The sequence below is a fragment of the Homalodisca vitripennis genome, chromosome 1 (assembly GCF_021130785.1).
Source record: "Homalodisca vitripennis isolate AUS2020 chromosome 1, UT_GWSS_2.1, whole genome shotgun sequence".
Taxonomy (NCBI): Eukaryota; Metazoa; Arthropoda; class Insecta; order Hemiptera; family Cicadellidae; genus Homalodisca; species Homalodisca vitripennis.
The window spans coordinates 160,950,382-160,970,180 of record NC_060207.1 but is presented as its reverse complement, the minus strand read 5'-3'; the positions used below and the strand labels follow the sequence as shown (position 1 = coordinate 160,970,180).

Genomic DNA, 19,799 nt, shown 5'->3' with positions numbered 1-19,799 from the left:
AACACAGGCTACAATGGGATACTAACAAGAATGTCGATGTTGGGTCTTTAATCTGCACCGCACAGTGTCATGTGAAACAATGGGACAGGAAGGCGATGGTCTGGAGTGGGAAGAAGTAAAGGCCAGCAGCTTCCAGCCTTAATGTTTTGGTCCTAGACTTCAAGGTCATGATGTGTGTACGTTTTGTTGATTTGGGTTTGTTTAATTGGTATAATCTTTTTAAATTTCCTAGTTAGTTCTTTTTTAATATTGGTATCTAAAGTAGTCTAACTCAACCGAAGGTTGACTAAGCCGTTGGTCTGCTAATTTTATGTATGAAGCCTCAATAAGTTTGCGTTAAAAAATTCTCATGGTGTACTATGTTGGCTTCATCTCATTTCAAGTGATGATTTTCAGAGAAGCAATTTTAGACATTTCCACTAATCCTTTTCTCGTATTTTTGCTCTGTTCTTTAATTCTCACCTTTAGAGGTATTTTTGTCTCGCCTATTTATTCCGTATTGCAAGAACATTTTGTATTGTAACAACAGATCTTTGAATCCTGCCATTTTTTGATTTGGTTTTTACGAGATTTTGCCTAAGATTGTGCTGAAAGCGGTTCTCATACTATATTTTCTGCATACTCTTCTAATTTATTTTAATAATCCCGGTGCATAATACATTGTTCTTGTCCTACCACATTGTTCTTGTTAAATATCCCGCTGTAGCCTGTGTTAGTGTGATGTGTGATGGTAATTCTCGTACTCCAATACTCGAAGCCAGTAACTAATAGAGGTTAACTAACAAGAAGCCAAGGGCATGTTAAACGTCGGAAGCAGCAAGAATCGGGGAGGTCCTAGACGTTAAGAGCTCCCAATGCTAGACGTTGCCAAAGGTAAAGAACCGTCAGAGACCAGAAGCTGCCAGTGTTGCCAGTTCATAAGGACCTTCTTAGGGTGATACCTGCAGGGATTGGGATGTACTACAGGCCGAGAGCCCTTATAGTTCGGGTCCTGCTAAATGACGAGGATTCCAAGGATTGTGTTCGCTGCTCTCAACAAAACAGGAACATATGTTCCTGTGTTCGAGTTGTTTATTTCTTCCTTCTTTATGTTTACCTTATTTTATATTCTTTGACAACTGAGGATACTCGAAAGTCCGATTCTTGAAAAGTTGGTCGTATTTATGTTGTTGTAACACATAGCGATGGGAAAAATAATCTTGGATGATAAAACTTTGACGATCTATAACAATGTTTTGTTTGCGTTAATGTTTGGGAGAGTCCATTGCCACAGTCCATTGCTGTACGGTAATGTAGGTTTTAATTTTATCTTTGACAAAAGTTCTTTTGTAGTACTACACCACTAAAATGCTATGGTTTCCAAGCTGATAAAATAAAGCTGAAATGAGATAGACCTCTCTTTTGTTAATTACTGTGCTATCATTTACAGGTATTAAGTGTAAACTATCCTTCAAAATACAACATTAAATAGAAGCTTTCATCACTATGTGAAATGCGGTTGTTTTCGATGTGCAGTTGTTTTTTACGAATGAGGAGAATCGGATCAGAGATTCGATTAAGCGCCTAAAGTCACTTTTGCTATTAATCATACAGAGTGTGGTGAACAACGGTTTTAATCATGTGTGAAAGAAAATTAAATCCTATACGTTTTATTAAATTTTTATTATATAATAGCACAACATAGTAATGATGACAAATTTTCATTTATAAACATCTGTGTTTTTGCATTTGCTTCAGTTGAGGTTAAACTACTGAAAAACTTGATATGTGCGACAGCAGACTTTTAGACCTCTGTTGTAATATAACGAATAACTTTATTATGGACCAATATCACTGTATTATGGACCAACTTATGTATTTAAATAAAACAGCTGTTATTTCTGCAATACGAAAAAATAATCTTTGTTATGCTTGAGGGCTAAAAGTAAGTAGTATTCTACTTTTTATTAGTTTGGAAACAAATTAAATCTTAATTATAACACTTGTAATAATAATAAGTGTTGTAAAGTATCTCATTTCTGGAGTCCTTAATTGGAAATTTTTAATCATACTTAGTGGCGCATCATTCTTTACGTCTAACAATTATCAGTACGCAAATTTACAGTATTTAAATAAACATTTGTATTTTTCTCAATTACTGATATATTGTCAATTATATATTCTCAATGACTCAGCCTACAGTGTCCAATATTTCAGCGAGGTTCAAAGGTGAGAAGCACTGGAGTCTTGCTGTACATGACCATCCTTATCTCGTAGACAATATCCTCTAGCCGGACCTGCGATTTCACCGCACACCTTCTCAGAATATGGACCATCACCGTCTTCATGAACATAAGAGCATACGTCTTGCCTGTACAAGCCAAACACGATTTCTATTTCCATGGATAAATTTGATTTTTATAGGAAAATATTACAGCACATAAACTAATATATACATTTACATGTCAATAGAATAAACTTTACACATCCCTTCATTACTTACTTATATTTTAATTGCTGGTAATTTTAAAATTCGCACCACGTAGAAGCATTGTTAACACAATTATAAACTTTAAATAAGCGAAACTACCACTAATACATATCGGATGTATGGTGGTATTTGAAAGTAACTACCTCTGTTTTCTTGAATTTAATTATTTCGCTTTGTAGCTGTGTACTGTTACACAAGGATAATAACAGAAATCTTAGAAATAATCGAAAAAAATTACAATTTCAATAAATATGGAGTGAAATTATTAAAAAAGCTAGTAGGTAGTATGACCCACAATTCACACTCACACACACACACGCACACACAATTGCTGTCCACATATTGTTAATCAACTCATTTACATCAACCAACCATGATAGAGCTTCATCCCCTTATAATTTTCCTGCATAAACGGATATGTATTAATGGCAATTTCTGTATATGTGTATTGTTTAAAGATTTTAATTGCGATAATAATGTATCGACACGTTGTGAACCATAATCCATAGATGACAGTCATGACACTTTTGTAGTAATAATACCTATACAGCATCGTGGTCCTCCACTGAAAGGCAAATAGGAGTAGTTGTGTCTCGCGGATCTATCGTCAGATTCTGGTGCGAATCGTTCAGGCTGGAACCTCTCAGGATGAGGAAAGTAAATGGAATTCCACCCCATCGCGTGAAGAGGTATGAGAATCCTGCTCCCGGCCGGTAAAGTACAGCTTCCTGTCGAGTTTAATAACTTATACAGATTGATAAAACAGAGTATTACAACAAATTACACTCTTATAAGATATGCCGATTCCGATCCTTCTCCGGATAGGTCTAAACTAGGTAAGATAGGAATCAGGATTACCGAGCATTCTAAGAATTAGTGCTTTCAATTTTTATTTAGTTTATAAACAAATCCCTAACTTATATCAATATAGCATACATTATAATCTACGCTTATATTAACCTTTTGTTATGAACCTTTCTACAAATACAAGAGTTTGCTCTTATTTATATGACAAGGTAGGTGTACACCACATTATTTGCCGCTTAAAAGGCTTCACTGAGGTTGCAATAACAATTTGAAGTTCATATCTAATTTTATTCTCGAGATGTCCACCAGACAGATAAGCAGACAAACCAAAATTAGAACAATTACACCTCCCCTCCCCCTATACAACAGGAAATTATGTCAACTTAGTGAGTGGTTGGCTTCAATGACGCTCGGACAAAATCAGACACTCCATCATAGAGCTAATTCTTGTTGACTAAATTTTAATTATCTTCGTAGGAGGTCGCAAAACACCATCCCCTTCAAACACCATTTACCTAACGTAAGGATTGATTTCTCATGGAGATTATCCTAGTTCCTATTGTAAATCTTCTGAGACCACATAGCCATTAAGGTCTCAAAGCATAATAACCATAAAATACAGTAAAACTGAAATTTTGAACAAGAATAAGACATATTCATGCGATCTTCTCCAAATACATCTATTATGTCTGTCTGCGCAATCGTATAATATCTTCGCACATCATCCACGTTCGATATTGTTGCGACTTAAACCTGAATCTAGACTTTTCATTGTCTACCTGAGCCACTTGTATTTTTTCTAAAGATGCGAAATCCAATATTTGCAAATTCACTGAGGTAATCAGAAATGTTTAGTGACAAAACTATCTTACAAAAATTATAAATATACAGTCTAAATATATATACCTACTCAGCTTGGTATCTTTGGTAGCCTTACGAAGAATGAGTGGAACGTTTCCATGAAACCTCATACTCTCCATGATGGCCTGACCAAGATATGTCAAGGATGAAATGTCAGATACTGTCACGTCTCTTGTCAGATATTCTTCTCCCATAACCTGCTTTATCTCTGCAATAATCTTTTCCTGTAAAATGTTGAATATCACAACACAATATTAGTGGATCAACAATAAGAAAAAAACAAAAGAATGTATTTTTCAATAATATCTGGTATTGTTCTACTAACAGAAATACTATGTTAGGGCTACAGAAAAGATAAACCCCGGAAATCGCACTGGCACGCTACACTAGTACATTAGTGTGTGTGATGTAGTGTTAGACTACTCAACATAGAGCCACAGAGAGGGTTTTAAGCTTGTTAAATGTTGTTTAAGAACCTTGAATGAGCCAATCTCTCTCTAAACAGGGGATAAGGCATCACATCCCAGGTGTAAAGGAAAACTACACATAGAACTGACATCGGTAGCTATATGGATTTTTCTGATAGGAAATTTAAATTACTTAGGGAGCTTTACATTTCCCAAGAGCTATAAGATAATAACAGATCACCCACTCCTCGTCGTGGACTGCGATGAGTGGATAATTCTATGAAAACCAACACCAATTATTATTCTTTCTGTTACATGTTTTCATTTGTGTCATTACGTGAATCACAATTCAAACAAGAATATTGATACTGGACAGAATATTGTGTTTATTACCTGTATAGATGGGTAGTTGGCAAGAGTGACCAGAAGAAAAGACAAAGCTGCTACCATGGTGTCAGTGGCCTGTGTAAAATAAGTCTGATGAACTTAACATGTTAGTATATTGTTAATAAACAACAAATAAAAAATAACTTTATCCTTTACATCCATCGACTTGGATAGCAATCACTATGAATTAACTAAACTAGAAATAAATTAGCCTTGATTTGAAGTTTTATAACTGCTACAATAAGTAATAAATCATTTTGATACAAATTTAATTTATGTACGCTCTATAGCTTTTTACTGAAAGGAACACTACCCCTAGTAAAATCGTAGTAATTTCGTCCTTCCACTCATGATTCTCCGCTACATCTGAGTCTTCATTCTCATAGCACACGTCTACCAGATTCATTGCAGGAGATTTCGGATTTGAAATATCTGAAAAATAAATTAATACTTTATATAAATAAGTCACTAGTTACTTACCAGACATGATAGTCTGAGGTTAGGAATATTTGTTGAAATAATTACTCCTGTGCCAGTGAGGATTCTCATATGTAAAAGAAGTTAATAAGTTAATCATCACTTGACTTGATAGAAGTTAACCGCGTGAGTTATTTTTGACGCGGTGTTAACATAAATGACTGCGATATAAGTTGTGTCACATACTACGTAAGTTTAGACTTATCTTCTTAGGAACTAAGAAGTCGTAAGTAATTTATTTAAATAGTTTATTGCGTTTTCATGTTAACAACATACGTGAAACATTTTCAGCAACGCAATGCGAAAAAGTTCATAATGGCCATGAGTCTTATAAGATTTTAGTATTTTTATTTATAAAGATGATGATTGTGTACGATAATTCCTCAATAATTGAAGATATATTACCAATAACTTACTAAAATTTGAAACACTTATTAATGCTATCAAAATGTGTAACGTACTTTTTGTCTAAAGTTGAAGAAACGTTAGTAAATTTACTTTTTTTCAGCTTAATTAAAATATTTACTTTGATATACAAGTGCTAACCTTAATAAGAAATAAGTGTTATGAAACTGTATTGTGGCACACCATATTAGATATTTCTGTATTATTTCCGTTGGATTAGCAAGTTACATACTCTTCCTGTCACGCAGAATAATATCTCGAGAACAAATTGAGCGATAGAATTGTAATTTTATATTAAACTTCATTTCTTCATAGGTGAGATCGAGTTGAATGATGATACAAGCTCTTGAGGTGATGTTCCTCAATCTAAAAACTCCTACCTTCTATGATATAAATTTTAACTTCACTAATTATACTATACCAAATAACATTCTAAAATTATAACTCACTTTTATCCAACTGCTTACCATATTGATAAGTTCTACGTAGAATCTTCTCTTTTTCCCATTCCTGGAAACAAAAATTCATGGAGGGTCAATGCTGTGAGAATAAAAACCTCATGCATTGTATAATAGGTGATTTTTGTCAATTTAGTTGACGAACTTTATAACACAAAATCAATTTAAACGTAAGTAAAATAGTGATTGATATTGCTTTTGTTACATTTCTATTTTGATATTATTATCTGATAAATCAATTAATATTTTAAGCTCTCTCTTAACAGCTATCTTTCACAGCTATCAAAAGGGCCTCCCTGACCATTTTTGCTCACGAAAAAAAGAAATAGAATTACAACCAGTTAAACAGCTTTATTTTCATGAATATTTATTTTAAATGGCGAAATATTAGAAACACGTTTAAAAAATAATAAATTTTAAAACCATTTAAAATTAAGAAACTTTTTATTGTACTGATAATGGTTATAAACCAACTTGTGGAATATAATCATTTATATCCACCTATAAAACAAAGCTTAATTTGAATATCCGAGTTGTGAATGTAATGCAGAATAAAAGTTATATTACAATACTGTAACACAACGTAATATCAAAAGGTCAATCCCACAGGTGACAACAACAAGTTGACTAAAAGCTTTTCATCCTGCTAACCCTGCAAAGACAAGCAATTTTGCTTTTCCATATTGTGCATTTTAAATGTATGTTATATGTTATGTAAAATAAATAAAGTAATAAATAGATGTACAAAATTATCTTACAAGTGATAATAGACTAACAAAATAATAAATGTCAGTAAATATAAATACAAACTATCCTTGATTTCCGCTATTCCAAAATAAACCAAGGACTTTGTTACTTTATATAAAAGACAACAATCACTCTACTTTTACTTTCACTCCAAGACAAACAACATTAGTATTTTAAATATACGTCTAGGAACATAAAATATGAGGTTTTTAATCAATAATAACCTGATTGAATGTAGGTATTTGGTACCTCTACATGTACACAAAACACCAAAGATCCCAAGAATAAGCAAATAATGTCTAATTTCTGCTAAAACGATACTATATTTAATAATTAGAAGAAAATATATCTTATATTAAATCCAATTTTTGTGATAAATCGGTTTTAAAAAACGCCTGAATGATCTTCTACCATCGTTTAATGGACACGTTTGATTTATAATATCTTGGAGAAAGAACCTTAACTTTCCTCCAACAATTTATTTTACTGGTGCGCATTAAATATAATAAGAAAAGAATAGATTTTTATGTAAATAGTTTAATGCACTTTTACCCTTGCAGCCAATTCTGTAAAATTTGGATTACCATTAAGTGATCCTCCTCAGAATTTTATATTTTTTCTTATATTTTAAGTAAATGTTTTCTCAACAATCGTTAATATTATCAAGAGGTGCAACCATCCTTTTTTTAATTAAGATTTGTATTAATGTTGCGTACCTAATTCAGGTTTATTCAGAGAAGTAACATTTAACCATTTCCAGATAAAATCATATCACAAACATCTTTTCTTAAAACCTATCCGTTAAATTAAGATCTAGAGTAATCTATATATATAAAAATGAAACTGTTCGTGTGTAACAGCATCACTCACAAACGGCTGGACGGATTCGCCTAATTTTTTTTTTAATTTGTTCGTCTTGATCTGTAGAAGGTTATAGGATACTTTTTATCCCTTTCCCGATTCAGGATTCCGCCCCACTGGTTACAGAAATATCCGTAAGAAATGCATTGCAGCAAACATATGTTATTAAGTGAAAGAGTCTTTTCAAATTTTTAATCAGCTGTTCTTTGTAAACATATATAATGCGACAAAAAATATATTATTTATATATAAATTTCTTTACACTTATAGTTTTAAAGCATAGAGTAAGCTTAAGAGAAACGACAAATTTTGTTTAAACTGTTTCTGCAATCATAATATATAAAAATGAATGTTTGTGTGTTTGTCCTTTATAGACTCAGAAACTATTGGACCGATCACTATGAAAATTTGTATTTTTCTATGTAGAAGGTTTATACGCAATGCCCATTGATGTAACTAACCACCAGGCTGTACTGCAAGATATAAAAGTTATCAAAGCGCCTGCACATTATAAACTGCAATTACAACACAGTAGTTACGTATATTAAAATATCCAAACACTATTTGAAGGCAAAGAAATATACGGGCAAAGCTTAAGAGACGCGTGCGAAGCCGCGGGAAACAGCTAGTAAAAACAATAAAAAGAAATTATTTAACCAGTTATAACTGATTAAAAAGTAGTCTGGCATTGAAAATTTGATAGTAGAAACTAAAGTTATATAATACTAAGCATTATATTAAAATAAAAGACGTGTTTTAAAACTCCCGAGATAAATATTAACATAAGAAACAAAATTTAACATTGAATCTCTGCAATAATCATTGCAACTACTGGATTTTTACAAATAGTACAAAGAAAACTTGTGTAAAGGGTAATTAAATTTTTTTACAGAAACTATTCACTGGTCCGAGAATTTTGAATCCAAGAATCTTTTTCTCCGAATATATCTTTCTAATTTATATTTTGTCAATTTCAAACCTTTGAATACCTTTAAATAAATTAAGAAATGCATATATTTTTGTCAGGATCGTAGAGTAACAAATATGTCCTTCATAAACTAGCGATGCTTCCACCTCTCACCAAATTTCGTAAAATATCAAATTAAAACCTCATGGAAGTATTGCAAGTTTTATTTTTGTACTCGTTAAAGTTAAAACATTATCATGAATGTGCAGCTTTTACAACCCTTTTATAATACGCTAAGATATTTACTTACTATCTCTATCCTTTCCTAAGGGGAAAGTGATAGAGTAGCAATAAAGTAGCTGAGACCTGCTAATTTTAAACAAACCTTATCTAAAGAGTCACATTGAAGCCAAAACAGGTCACAACTTAAAAAACACACTTCTACCTTAGTACAGGATAGAGATTGTAAGAAAATACCTATGCCTAAAGTGAGTCCTCCATTTTGCTAAATGTCTTGTTAGATGAATTAACATATTTCAAATTCGATAACATACAGCAATACTCTTTGTAATAATTAAGTTACGCGTAATGTTAAGCTTACCTTGTTGATGAAATCCACGCCTTCATCCATTATTCTGTACATCTCACTCAGCTCCTTGCGGTAAACCAGCTTGAATATCCATTCTGGGTGCAACCATATCTTGAAAAATCGTTCTAGAAATATTTCCGTCCCTCTGTTTAAAACACAGATGCACTCTTATTGTTAAACATGTAACTGAGATGTAACACCTTGTAGATGTCCACTATAACATACATACGACTCTAAAAAAGTGGTAACAAAAATTGGCATCTATCTATATGACTTACCATTCACTAAAAATATCTTAAGAAAACTAATTCTACAAATATAAATTCTATAAATACATTATCCGAGTACATTATTCATTTTTTTAAACTTGCAATGTACTTCCTTTTAACACCATGACTAACTTTACTTAGTAAAGTACAGTAAGAAAGGACTTAAGGAGAATAAATTATGGTTTACTTAATAACATAAACATATAATAATTTTGTAAAGGTACTTAAATCAACTGAAAGTACCTATGATAAATCATACTATCATAATAACTATGCAATTTCATATTGTTCGAAGTTATCAGGCTATGTGAGTAATATCATTGTACCACAAGTCACAGTTGGATCAATAAATATATATGTTATATTTGTTCTTAAACTGGTCTTTGTATACGCCACATCGTTCTCACATGTCTGATGTGCATGTTGCAATTAATTTATAGCTGAAAACTTACACGTCTATTATGAAACTGACGTCCTTCTTCATTTGAGAGGTCAATGGTTTTCTCGCAATGACAGTTCCTATTAAAACATAAATAAAATTTAATTTATTAAATGGGATGTAAATCAAACTTTAATTTTAAGTTAAATTTTTTCTAATATTATGCTTTAAAAATCGTACTAATACTTATTCATACAAATAAGAGCTATTAATAACAAATTCCCTAAGTTAACACTTAAATAAACTATTTCTGAGAGCAGTAGTAAGTGCTAAGGGTTCTAGCTCTACAAATAACCTCTCTGAATTGCGTTCAAGACTCTTAAAAAGTGGTAACAAAAATGGTATCTATCTATATGATTCGTTCACCAGATGTATGTTTGCATTTTACTTAGAAACATTAACTTCAGCGTGGCTTAAGCTACAACGTTTGTTATATTTAATAATAATACTAATAATTATGAAAATAACAAAACTTCTTTGTCTGTTATCGATCACAACTACCGCCATGCATCTGCAACATACATGCCAAAATCATTATAATGGTTTAAAAAACAACAGTTTTGTCTATGTTTAACTCTTTATAAATTAAATTGTCATGCTAAGAGCCAATAAATCTACATGGCAGTTACTTGACGAAATTTTAAAGTAACACAAACAGACAGACATATGGCAAAGAAATAAAATATAAATTCCTGTTAAAGTCACTCTTTGTTTATTATAATACGCTACCAATCTTTTGACAAAAATTTTTAACAACTCATTTGCAGATAGTTGAAAAAGAATCTTGTCATTCATTGAGAAACTTGCCTTTCCCTTCTAATATTCCGATATAAAGTAATTCAAAGATTCGTTAACATGTTATATATGGTATGTCAGAAATACTGTCGAATGTTACACAACTTCTGTTCGATAGAAATAATAGGTACCTATAACAGCATCCAGCGTAGCGTCAAAAATAGCATGTCTTGGGTCAATTGGCTCTTTAGATTTCATCAACATGTCAACAAAGTTCCTCGCAACTTCGTTGAATACGGGCAGAAAAGTCTCTACGTTTGAAGGGTGCATCACTGGGTTCATCAAGCGACGATATTTCTTCCACAATGGCACTAAAACAACAACATACAAGTAACCATACTCTATGTTGGCTCTTTAGATTTCATCAACATGTCAACAAAGTTCCTCGCAACTTCGTTGAATACGGGCAGAAAAGTCTCTACGTTTGAAGGGTGCATCACTGGGTTCATCAAGCGACGATATTTCTTCCACAATGGCACTAAAACAACAACATACAAGCAACCATACTCTAGCTTATGTGCCCGACATTGCTCGGGCATAAAGTTATTGTTAAAGTAAATTGAATGTCTATTAATAACAACATAGAGAGACCTTAGTACCATAGGTACTTTATAGGACATTTTTGTATTTGTTCTATGTTTTAAAACACTTAGAGTGCTAATCCCGTAATTTTACGGAACAGCGAAACTTCCGAAGAATGCTAATCCCGTAGTTTTACGTGGTTGTCATTTCAATTGGTATTATATTACATTGTCCGTATTTAAACGGGTTTTGCCTACTCTACAATGTTATTTGGGTTTTTAGTAACACAATTAACCGCTAGAAAGCGTAAGATGTATTGAATGAGCTTAATGACAAAGCGACTTCGGTCGCATTGTTTACGTGCCGCTGACGTGACGTTCGTTGCAGCCGGCAGTCGATGTCGCAATCATGGCTTATCGCAGCTTGAACGACGGTTGCGATCAGTGATGTATTAGATGAAGATAGTTTTATTGGTGTTGATAGTATTTTTGACGATTCTGACATCGATCCTGATTTCATGGAAGAAGATGAGACACATATTTCAGGTAAGAATAAGTCTATAAAAACATCAGTCTAAAAGTTTGGTTATGTTATTGTTTTCGTGAATCAAACTATAATTTGTATTAAAATAAATTAACTTTATTCAACTAATATTCTATTTATATGAATAAAATGAAAATATAATCATATTTTACACGGTATATTATTATGTTACAGATGCTGAAAACAGTACTGACGGCGAAAGTGATGCCGACGCATCAACATGTCGGCATAGTTTTTTGTCAAAAAACTACAAAACATATAAACATGATTTGTATTATTCAAAGGACAGTTTATATTTGTAAATGGGTCATTGTAAATAATTGTATATATGCTTAGTTTAGTTTTTTAGATAAAAAAACTGTCTCAAAAAATAATTTTTTTTTTTTTCAAAAATATATGTTTTTCAAAAAAAGTTTTTATGTGTAGTTTTTGAAAAAAACACTAACAATCTCACGTTAAAATAAAGACGAAAGTAAGCTGAATTAATGCATGTAAATATTTTTCTTATATCTTAAATATTTTTTTTTTAAATAAATTTGTGAAAACCACCAAAAACGCCCAGCATTCTACAGAGCTGCATGTTATTTAGGGCCAGCACTCAAAGTGTTTTATGTGGCAGAAGAGTGAACAGTCATATTCTGCTGGGAAAGAACTTGACCGAGACATTATCAATCTTCCTTGTAATCAGCACTGGCCGCATTATAAGACACCTTATGAATGGAAATCAATATTTATTGCTGTAGTAAACCATATATTTATAACACATAGAATATGTTCCTCCAAATTTCGAATAAATTTTCAAAACCATTGACCTATGAAGTCCTCCAGGTATCAAATACTCAGTCCAATTCATTTTCTGATCTATGACAATGACATTGAATCATCACTACCGCATGGAAAGATTGTTCAGTACGCAAATGGCACGATTCTCTGTTTTATAGTATGCTCAACACCAAGTTGGAATTACAGGCATTTATTTACCTTAACAATTGTGTCCAACATTTTAAAAGCCTCATTATTGAAATAAATTTATCAAAATAAAATGTCCGAAATGCGTTCTATAGACATTGAAGTGGTCTACAATATACCTGCTGCCGTTATTGGTCGCAGGTACACTATTTGAAGAAGTCGATTCTTCAACGTGCCTTGGAATACACCTTGCTGGAGAGATTACACGGAAAAATCACAATGATCGTGGTTATCCTCAGTAGTTCGTGTCTTAAGCTTTTGCCAAATATAGCATGAGTCAGGTACTGAGTTCGGCGTATTACGGCTTAATTTATCCGCACCTTTAATACAGAATCGTATTTTGGGGAACCACAGGTACATACAATAATTCATTAAGCTACAAATACACACATATACCTACAAACAACCAATTTATGTGAATTTACAAATTACAAAAAAACCATTGGCACTATCGCTAATTTGAACTTTAGTGATTAGTGCAGGACAGTTTTAAAACTTTTCAACTGTTGACAATGCCAACCCCTACGTCTTAGAAACACCTGATTTTGTTTGTCTAAATTTGCTTTAACCCATGGATATGAGTCAAGAGGCAGAGACAACTACCATATGGGAATTCACAGAACGGTGGTTTATGAACATTTGCCCTCACACAGCCATGTGTTCATTTTATAAACAGATTAACTCAACTAAAAATGCCTCAACGTCCAAGGTATTAAAAAATCGTCTCGAACCCTGCCAACGCCAAACTCATTTTACATTTTTCTTGAGTTTCGCGCATTTACTGGGAGACTAAGTGATGAGGAAACTGGTTCCAGCGCTGGAAGTAGGTGTAATTGGCATGGAATAAAATAGGCATGACCTGTTAACATTGAGGAAGAACACATGATTGAATTATTTTTCGTTCATAATAAATTAATTATTCTAAATATACTACAACAAATTTAACAATAAAATTATAGCCCAATACTTTTTTTATTGACGTCTTTAATATTTTTTTATATAATATCATACGCGTACTTATTTTTTCTTTACCTGAACCGCTAAGTGTCTGCTGTATAATAATTGTAACATTAACATACTTTACAGATTTGACAATGACTTTAATTCAGCAACACATACAAGAAATTCGAAAGCAATAATTGTTTTTAAATATACTGGTATACAAAATATGCATTGCAATTGTATTTATACGTTAATTATTGTAACTTATAAGAGTGAATTCTTAAATATTGTACTATTCAATTACTTACCAGGTGCAGTAAGAAGTCCGTTTCCCAAAAATGGCCGTCCAAATGAGTAAACATCGTCTTTTTCCAGAGTGTTGGAACTATTTAAAATTACCTGAAATTAATTCAGATTGAAGAAGCTTTATTTTTTTCTGATAGGTTTCAGATTTATAACACGTCGTAATCACACACCTGCGAGTTTCAAAATATATGAATATCTCCTAAAGCAGAATACAGTAAAAATATAAATAACTAGTAGACATATTCAATTTATTTAAAAGGGTGACAAAATTGGATTTTCGAGAGATAATCTAAGAAATATTACTGTTAAAAATATTAACAACGGAAAAATAGGACAAACATTCAATATATGCAATTAAGAAGCAGTTTCACCGATTCTGCCATACTTTCCTGATACTTGCCACTAACTGAATTTGTTACTGGCACTCTTCCCAGTAAAATTGGATAATACAGATAATTTATGTCGTTTGTATTCGTAACTGTGTTAAAATATCACTAAAAAAATCCAAAACCTTATTTGTATTAATTTTGTGTACACCACTAATTATGAAGTACCTTAGTAGGAATAATTTAACTCTAAACGTTCAAAGGTTTAGATAATCTCACCATAATAAGTTCCTCTTTTCTTTTTTCATAGTCTTTTCTTGCTGTAAAACAAATCTCAAATAAATTCTTTTATGAAGAGTTACGTATGTTAAAAATCAATCTAATGGACTATTGTCTTCTAGCCACGCCAACGTAATTATAGGCGATTCCAACCAATCTGTGGGAGTTCAGCCGAACTGTATTCAACTGTAATTTATTTAAAATTCATTAGATTTAAACATTATTTTGTATTATATAGCTATTTATTTGATATGTGTATGAACAATTTATATTTTATAGCTGCTACACAAAATACATAATATTTATAACTTTGTATAGTTTTCCACCTTATATATTTCTAAACATTTTGTGGACGCACACGACATTAATCAAATATAATTTATAAACATATACATTAAAATACTTATTTTAAAACACTTGCCTACTTTTTCATATGATTTCAAAATGACTTTACCTGAACATCTCCTGGTTCCGTTACAATAAAAACTGGAACGGGTCCAGCCCACATGCAGAATAACTCTTTATACAGTGTCGTGTATTTTATCACCTGTTTGGTCATATCTGTAAACCAAATTATAAATCAGATTACTCTTCGGTCATTTTCAATTTTAGATACCGGAAAAAAACTCTGAGTTACGATACCCACTGGTAAGTCCTCCTCTGAAGAGCAGTGCATTGCCAAGGAGGGGCAGAGATGGTGGACACGGCAGTTTGGCCGCTAGGGCCAGGACACGCCTGTAGCGCCATCTGAACTGTAAGTACTGTACCACTATCACCAACACCAGAGTGTACAGTAGAACCAACAGCACCATGGTTCCTTCAGCTGAAAGTGGATAGAAAGAAAATATAAATTAATCAGAAAATAAATGTATGTCTTTGGCTTTCCATTCGTCCTACACAAGATAAGATAGCATTACAGCACGGTTGGCAATCATAAAATAGGGAATATGTCCTTTAAAACTTGGCTCTAAGGAAGTAAAATGTGGTGTAGTTAGAATAAAAACCTTAGCATAGGTGAGAACTCATTAGCATTAGTCAACTACTAAGAGTTGTCTGTTGTAGAGAGACTGTTTTACCTATAATTGTTAATTTTTTATTCACTCAAGTTGCCAGTAAACAACAAAAAAAAAAGGTGTTTGTTACTGTTAATGTTAATAAATACGAAGGTTTACTCTAAACCCAATTAAAACCATAAACAAATTAGATATAAATTTTGCTTTCTATATTTTGATTCTATAATAATTTATGCACTACTTTTATAACAAGTAATTATGCAAACAGTAGTGGTCACTGCTATACAGTAAATATAAAACTAGAGTAGAAAGACAACGGTTCAAATTTCACGGCAAAATTGAATAACCTTACTCACTTGAAACGGAAGTTTTTACTTTGCAACACCGACTTGCCACGTGAAACAGGTTTGAAATTCATCAGAACTATATTGATTTCACAAAACACTATTCTACTGGGTTTGTTTTATGGAAATTTGCCTCCCAACGGTATCCAATTATTGTTTAATAAATCTTATTGATTTCCATTCACTAGATAAGATAAATGAAGCATTAGACTTGTGTAATTCAAACACACATTAATTATTACATGTTATTATTACACATTGTTTATTCATTAGGTCAAGTATTCAAAAGGTAAAATGTATACGGTTTTTTCACATATGATTTTTATAATTCCATATTGTATAAGAAAAATTAATGCAATCTATACTCAGATATATGAGTGTTTGCTCTCTTTTTTTTTGTTCATTTCGTTTCATTATATTTAAAAGAGATAAGTATCAAATTGAATTTAGCTTTTAAACATTAGGTATATTTTAAATAATTTAGATTTAGTTGAAACTGATTTTAGAAGTGGAAAGGACCATATAGTTCCAAAAAGGTAAATATGTTGAAATATTGGTAGTTTAAGCTTGAAAGAATTCTGTTAGTTCTGAAATTTCTGATATTTTGAGATTTTGCTTTAATCTCACGTTGTGAAATGAATTTTCTTTTTAGATTTAAAGGAACTACATTACCAAACCTGTATCTCTCTCTAATTTTGTTGGAAATCAAACAACAATATTATTTTAGATTTCACTTACCAACGTACTAACATCGGTGTCTAAACGAGACAGCTTCTCTCTTGAGGTTACCTCTGATTTATGTGCTATTCCATTACTTGCCTTATGATTAACAGAAATCTTTGCCTTAATAGGTCCTGTAACTACAGTAAAATTATAGATTCCAAGCTGTGCTCGTGCCTTCCGGTGCAACCTCTAAGAATCAAGGAAATGTGGATAATGTTGGTAGTTTTGTGTGGAGGACACACGTGTGCATATTTAATTGCGAACTTGTTTCATGAAATAATTATAATTGTGCGTTCAGATGATGCAGCTAAGGCTTTGGAATATTGGTTAAACGCTAGTCACTCATTTCTTGGAAATGGTTTGCAGATTTATCCTTCATATAAAAAGCGTTACTTTGCAACTTGTAGTTATACAAGCATGAATGTTCTTGCTTGGGTTTTTGTGAAGGGCCAAAAAGTGAAATGCACAGATAAGTTAGTCACCCTTGTGACGTATACGGTACACAGTGTTATCTTCACTCCCCATGCTCTCCACCCTTATTTGTTATGTCATATTCACAACCGCTGCACCTTGCTTCATACATATTAAATACGCGTGTTGACACATGCGCTGTTGTTTATCTTTGTTATTTCTATTTTCTAGAATGGAAGGGATCGCTTTGCAAACATTGGAGATCGATATAAGTCGCGTTATCAATGTCTGCATGTTATCAGTGTACACGTTCGTTTTCCCTCTTGGTGTTAAACTTTAGCTTTTTACCTTCTTATTTTACCTGTAAAACCAAACTTTTGTAAATTTAACACGCTTCCGCTTGGGTGAATTACTCCGATCTTTATTCAACGTGCACACACTTTTTGCATATATGAATAATGATTATCGACAGCAGTTGGTAGGTACTATTGCTATGCATGTCATAAGCTTGTCCTCTAGCACGGTGTAAAACTTTGATTGTTAGTTTGGGACATATAAATAATCAACAGCATGTTTGTGTTAATTTAACTTAAATGTGTATACCTTAAACACTTTTAAAATAACAGTGCTGTAATTTTGTATTCGGCTTTTACAATATGTTCTTGTTGTGGCCACAGACTATTAATATGATGAAGTGCATTAGTACTTCTGTACGACGTTTTTGACTATATTAGGTTAAATGCACAAAAACGTGTATGTAACTTACAAGAAATATCTGGATAACCCCATGGATCCCAGGAACAGCACATCACTAATCCACAAATGTCAAGATATTGGTGTAAGAGGGTAGCTGGTCGCTAGATATAGTTTTACTGAGGGTAATGATTGTTAGAGGGGATGAGGTTTCCTCGGTTTTGACGGTTTTGCGAGCCTCAACGTGAAGAAGAAACTTACTCTATCCGCTGTGACTGGTAGAGGATGGTACAGTGAAAGCATCCCCTTCTTCCAAGGTGGCATGATTGAGTTAGTGATCACTAACCCTCCCCACGGTGAATGTGCCACGGGATCTCACCACGAGGTGCTCCAACTCACCACCCTCTCACCCATCCTAAATATTATGTCACTTCACAGATGACATTTTAAATTCAGTAACACATTTTCTCAGGTTCTTGTCCTAAGTCCTAAAAATAAGCAAAACTTAATACTGTTTTCAGCTAGAACAATTAACCTCTATCCTGCGTAGTTTAATGAAAGATGACCGGAAGTATCTATGAAACAGTGTGTTGACTTTGCATCCAATCTATGAGTATAGGATTTGTAAATTCTAATAGTTAACTCAGGAACAAAGTCCAAGATTTAAATCCATCAAATCCATAGCTATAACTTATCGTAAACTAACTTATTTTAAAATGATTATAAAGAGGGAAACCCCGCCACTGTTTCACGTGATAAACTGCTTCTTCTTCACCTTAATATCCTTACCGATTTATATTCATCGTTAAAGATTCCGCGATCGCAAGCGATCTTTTCCGTCCATTTAGGATAACATCTAGCTTATGATCCTCATTTTAGAGACATCTGATTAATAACTTCCAGATGAGCTTTGTTCATGGAAACCAGTTTTAATTGTATTTGTCGCTCATTCTTGATATGTTAATGTAATGGAAACAGAGATGTTCGTTAATACATTATGAAACCTACGACTTTTTTTAGCTATTTATTGTACTAAACTAGTATGTAAACTAAAAGTGTATGTAGATTAGGTACGAGTATTTTGGGATATCCAAAGCTTAAATATCCCTGCATGTTTACTGCTCGTCAAATGATACATTGTAATGATAATTGATTATTCATTAATCTGACCTCTAAATGCAATTGTTTATAAAGGCCCTGAGTAAAATTCAAAGTTTCCAGAAACAGAATTATTTCACTAAAGATAAATTAGTGTTTCATAATTGTTAATAATTTCAGTATTTTGATATTATATTTCATCTTATGTAACAGATAAACAAAAATTATATTTCTTGTTACTTAAATACAAAATTGTGCATATCTTCAATGAAATAAATAAATTCCTGAAGGAATTATTTATACAGCTTTACTAGCTAAAATATAAAATAAAACTGTTAAAATTTTATTAGATGCGTTAATTTAAATTGTTAATTATAATAATTTCTAAGTTAGTATATAACATTACTTAATATAAGGTTTCATCCAAAGAATGAATTTTTCAAAAAAAGGATTATAAAATCGGTTCTTCCTATAAATCTTGCAGAATGACGCTCTAAGAGACTTTTAAATAGGTTGTTGTCTCAAGGACCTGCAAACATTTCAAGCCTTGCCCTAGTTTAACCTTAGACTTTGATCATTATGTGAAACGTTCACCATCTACCACACTTTCAAAATTTAAAACTTTTCCTTTTGAAAGTTTTAGTTTAGTAAACCACCGTGGTTTCATAGTGCTGGTGAATAATACTTACACCCAAGCAATTGACACTAAACTAGGTAATTGCGTAGTCAGAAGACTGACACCAGCAGTGGA

The 19,799-nt window shown here is 32.4% G+C and overlaps 2 protein-coding genes across 2 annotated transcripts; both read right to left on the bottom strand.

Annotated features, from left to right (window-relative positions):
* Positions 1 to 1,643: 1,643 nt before the first annotated feature.
* On the bottom strand, positions 1,644 to 11,185 carry LOC124355669 (cytochrome P450 4c21-like). The gene is made up of 9 exons (XM_046806834.1): positions 11,011 to 11,185; positions 10,098 to 10,164; positions 9,389 to 9,521; positions 6,282 to 6,324; positions 5,246 to 5,364; positions 4,939 to 5,007; positions 4,188 to 4,362; positions 3,013 to 3,198; positions 1,644 to 2,350 (listed from the first exon to the last, which is right to left on the bottom strand). The coding sequence occupies exons 1-9, from the start codon at positions 11,159 to 11,161 to the stop codon at positions 2,193 to 2,195; spliced, it is 1,101 nt and encodes a 366-aa protein (XP_046662790.1). The 5' UTR covers positions 11,162 to 11,185; the 3' UTR covers positions 1,644 to 2,192.
* Positions 11,186 to 11,220: 35 nt separating this feature from the next.
* On the bottom strand, positions 11,221 to 15,584 carry LOC124353839 (cytochrome P450 4g15-like). Its single transcript, XM_046803863.1, has 4 exons — positions 15,413 to 15,584; positions 15,221 to 15,327; positions 14,164 to 14,254; positions 11,221 to 11,357 (listed from the first exon to the last, which is right to left on the bottom strand). Exons 1-4 carry the CDS (start codon positions 15,576 to 15,578, stop codon positions 11,221 to 11,223), a joined length of 501 nt encoding a protein of 166 aa, XP_046659819.1. The 5' UTR covers positions 15,579 to 15,584.
* Positions 15,585 to 19,799: the final 4,215 nt, after the last annotated feature.

Bases quoted from the DNA above. Each gene is read 5' to 3' on its own strand.
- LOC124355669 (XM_046806834.1), bottom strand. From the start codon at position 11,161: ATGAACCCAGTGATGCACCCTTCAAACGTAGAGACTTTTCTGCCCGTA. The intron at 5,008-5,245 runs GTAGTGTTCCTT...TATTTTACACAG, and splicing joins TTACTACGATTTTACTAGGG to GCCACTGACACCATGGTAGC. The intron at 3,199-4,187 runs GTAGGTATATAT...TAAACTCGACAG, and splicing joins TACCAAAGATACCAAGCTGA to GAAGCTGTACTTTACCGGCC.
- LOC124353839 (XM_046803863.1), bottom strand. From the start codon at position 15,578: ATGGTGCTGTTGGTTCTACTGTACACTCTGGTGTTGGTGATAGTGGTA. The intron at 14,255-15,220 runs GTAAAGTCATTT...AATTAATTTCAG, and splicing joins CGGAACCAGGAGATGTTCAG to GTAATTTTAAATAGTTCCAA. The intron at 11,358-14,163 runs GTAAGTAATTGA...TTGTTGTTTTAG, and splicing joins CGGACTTCTTACTGCACCTG to TGCCATTGTGGAAGAAATAT.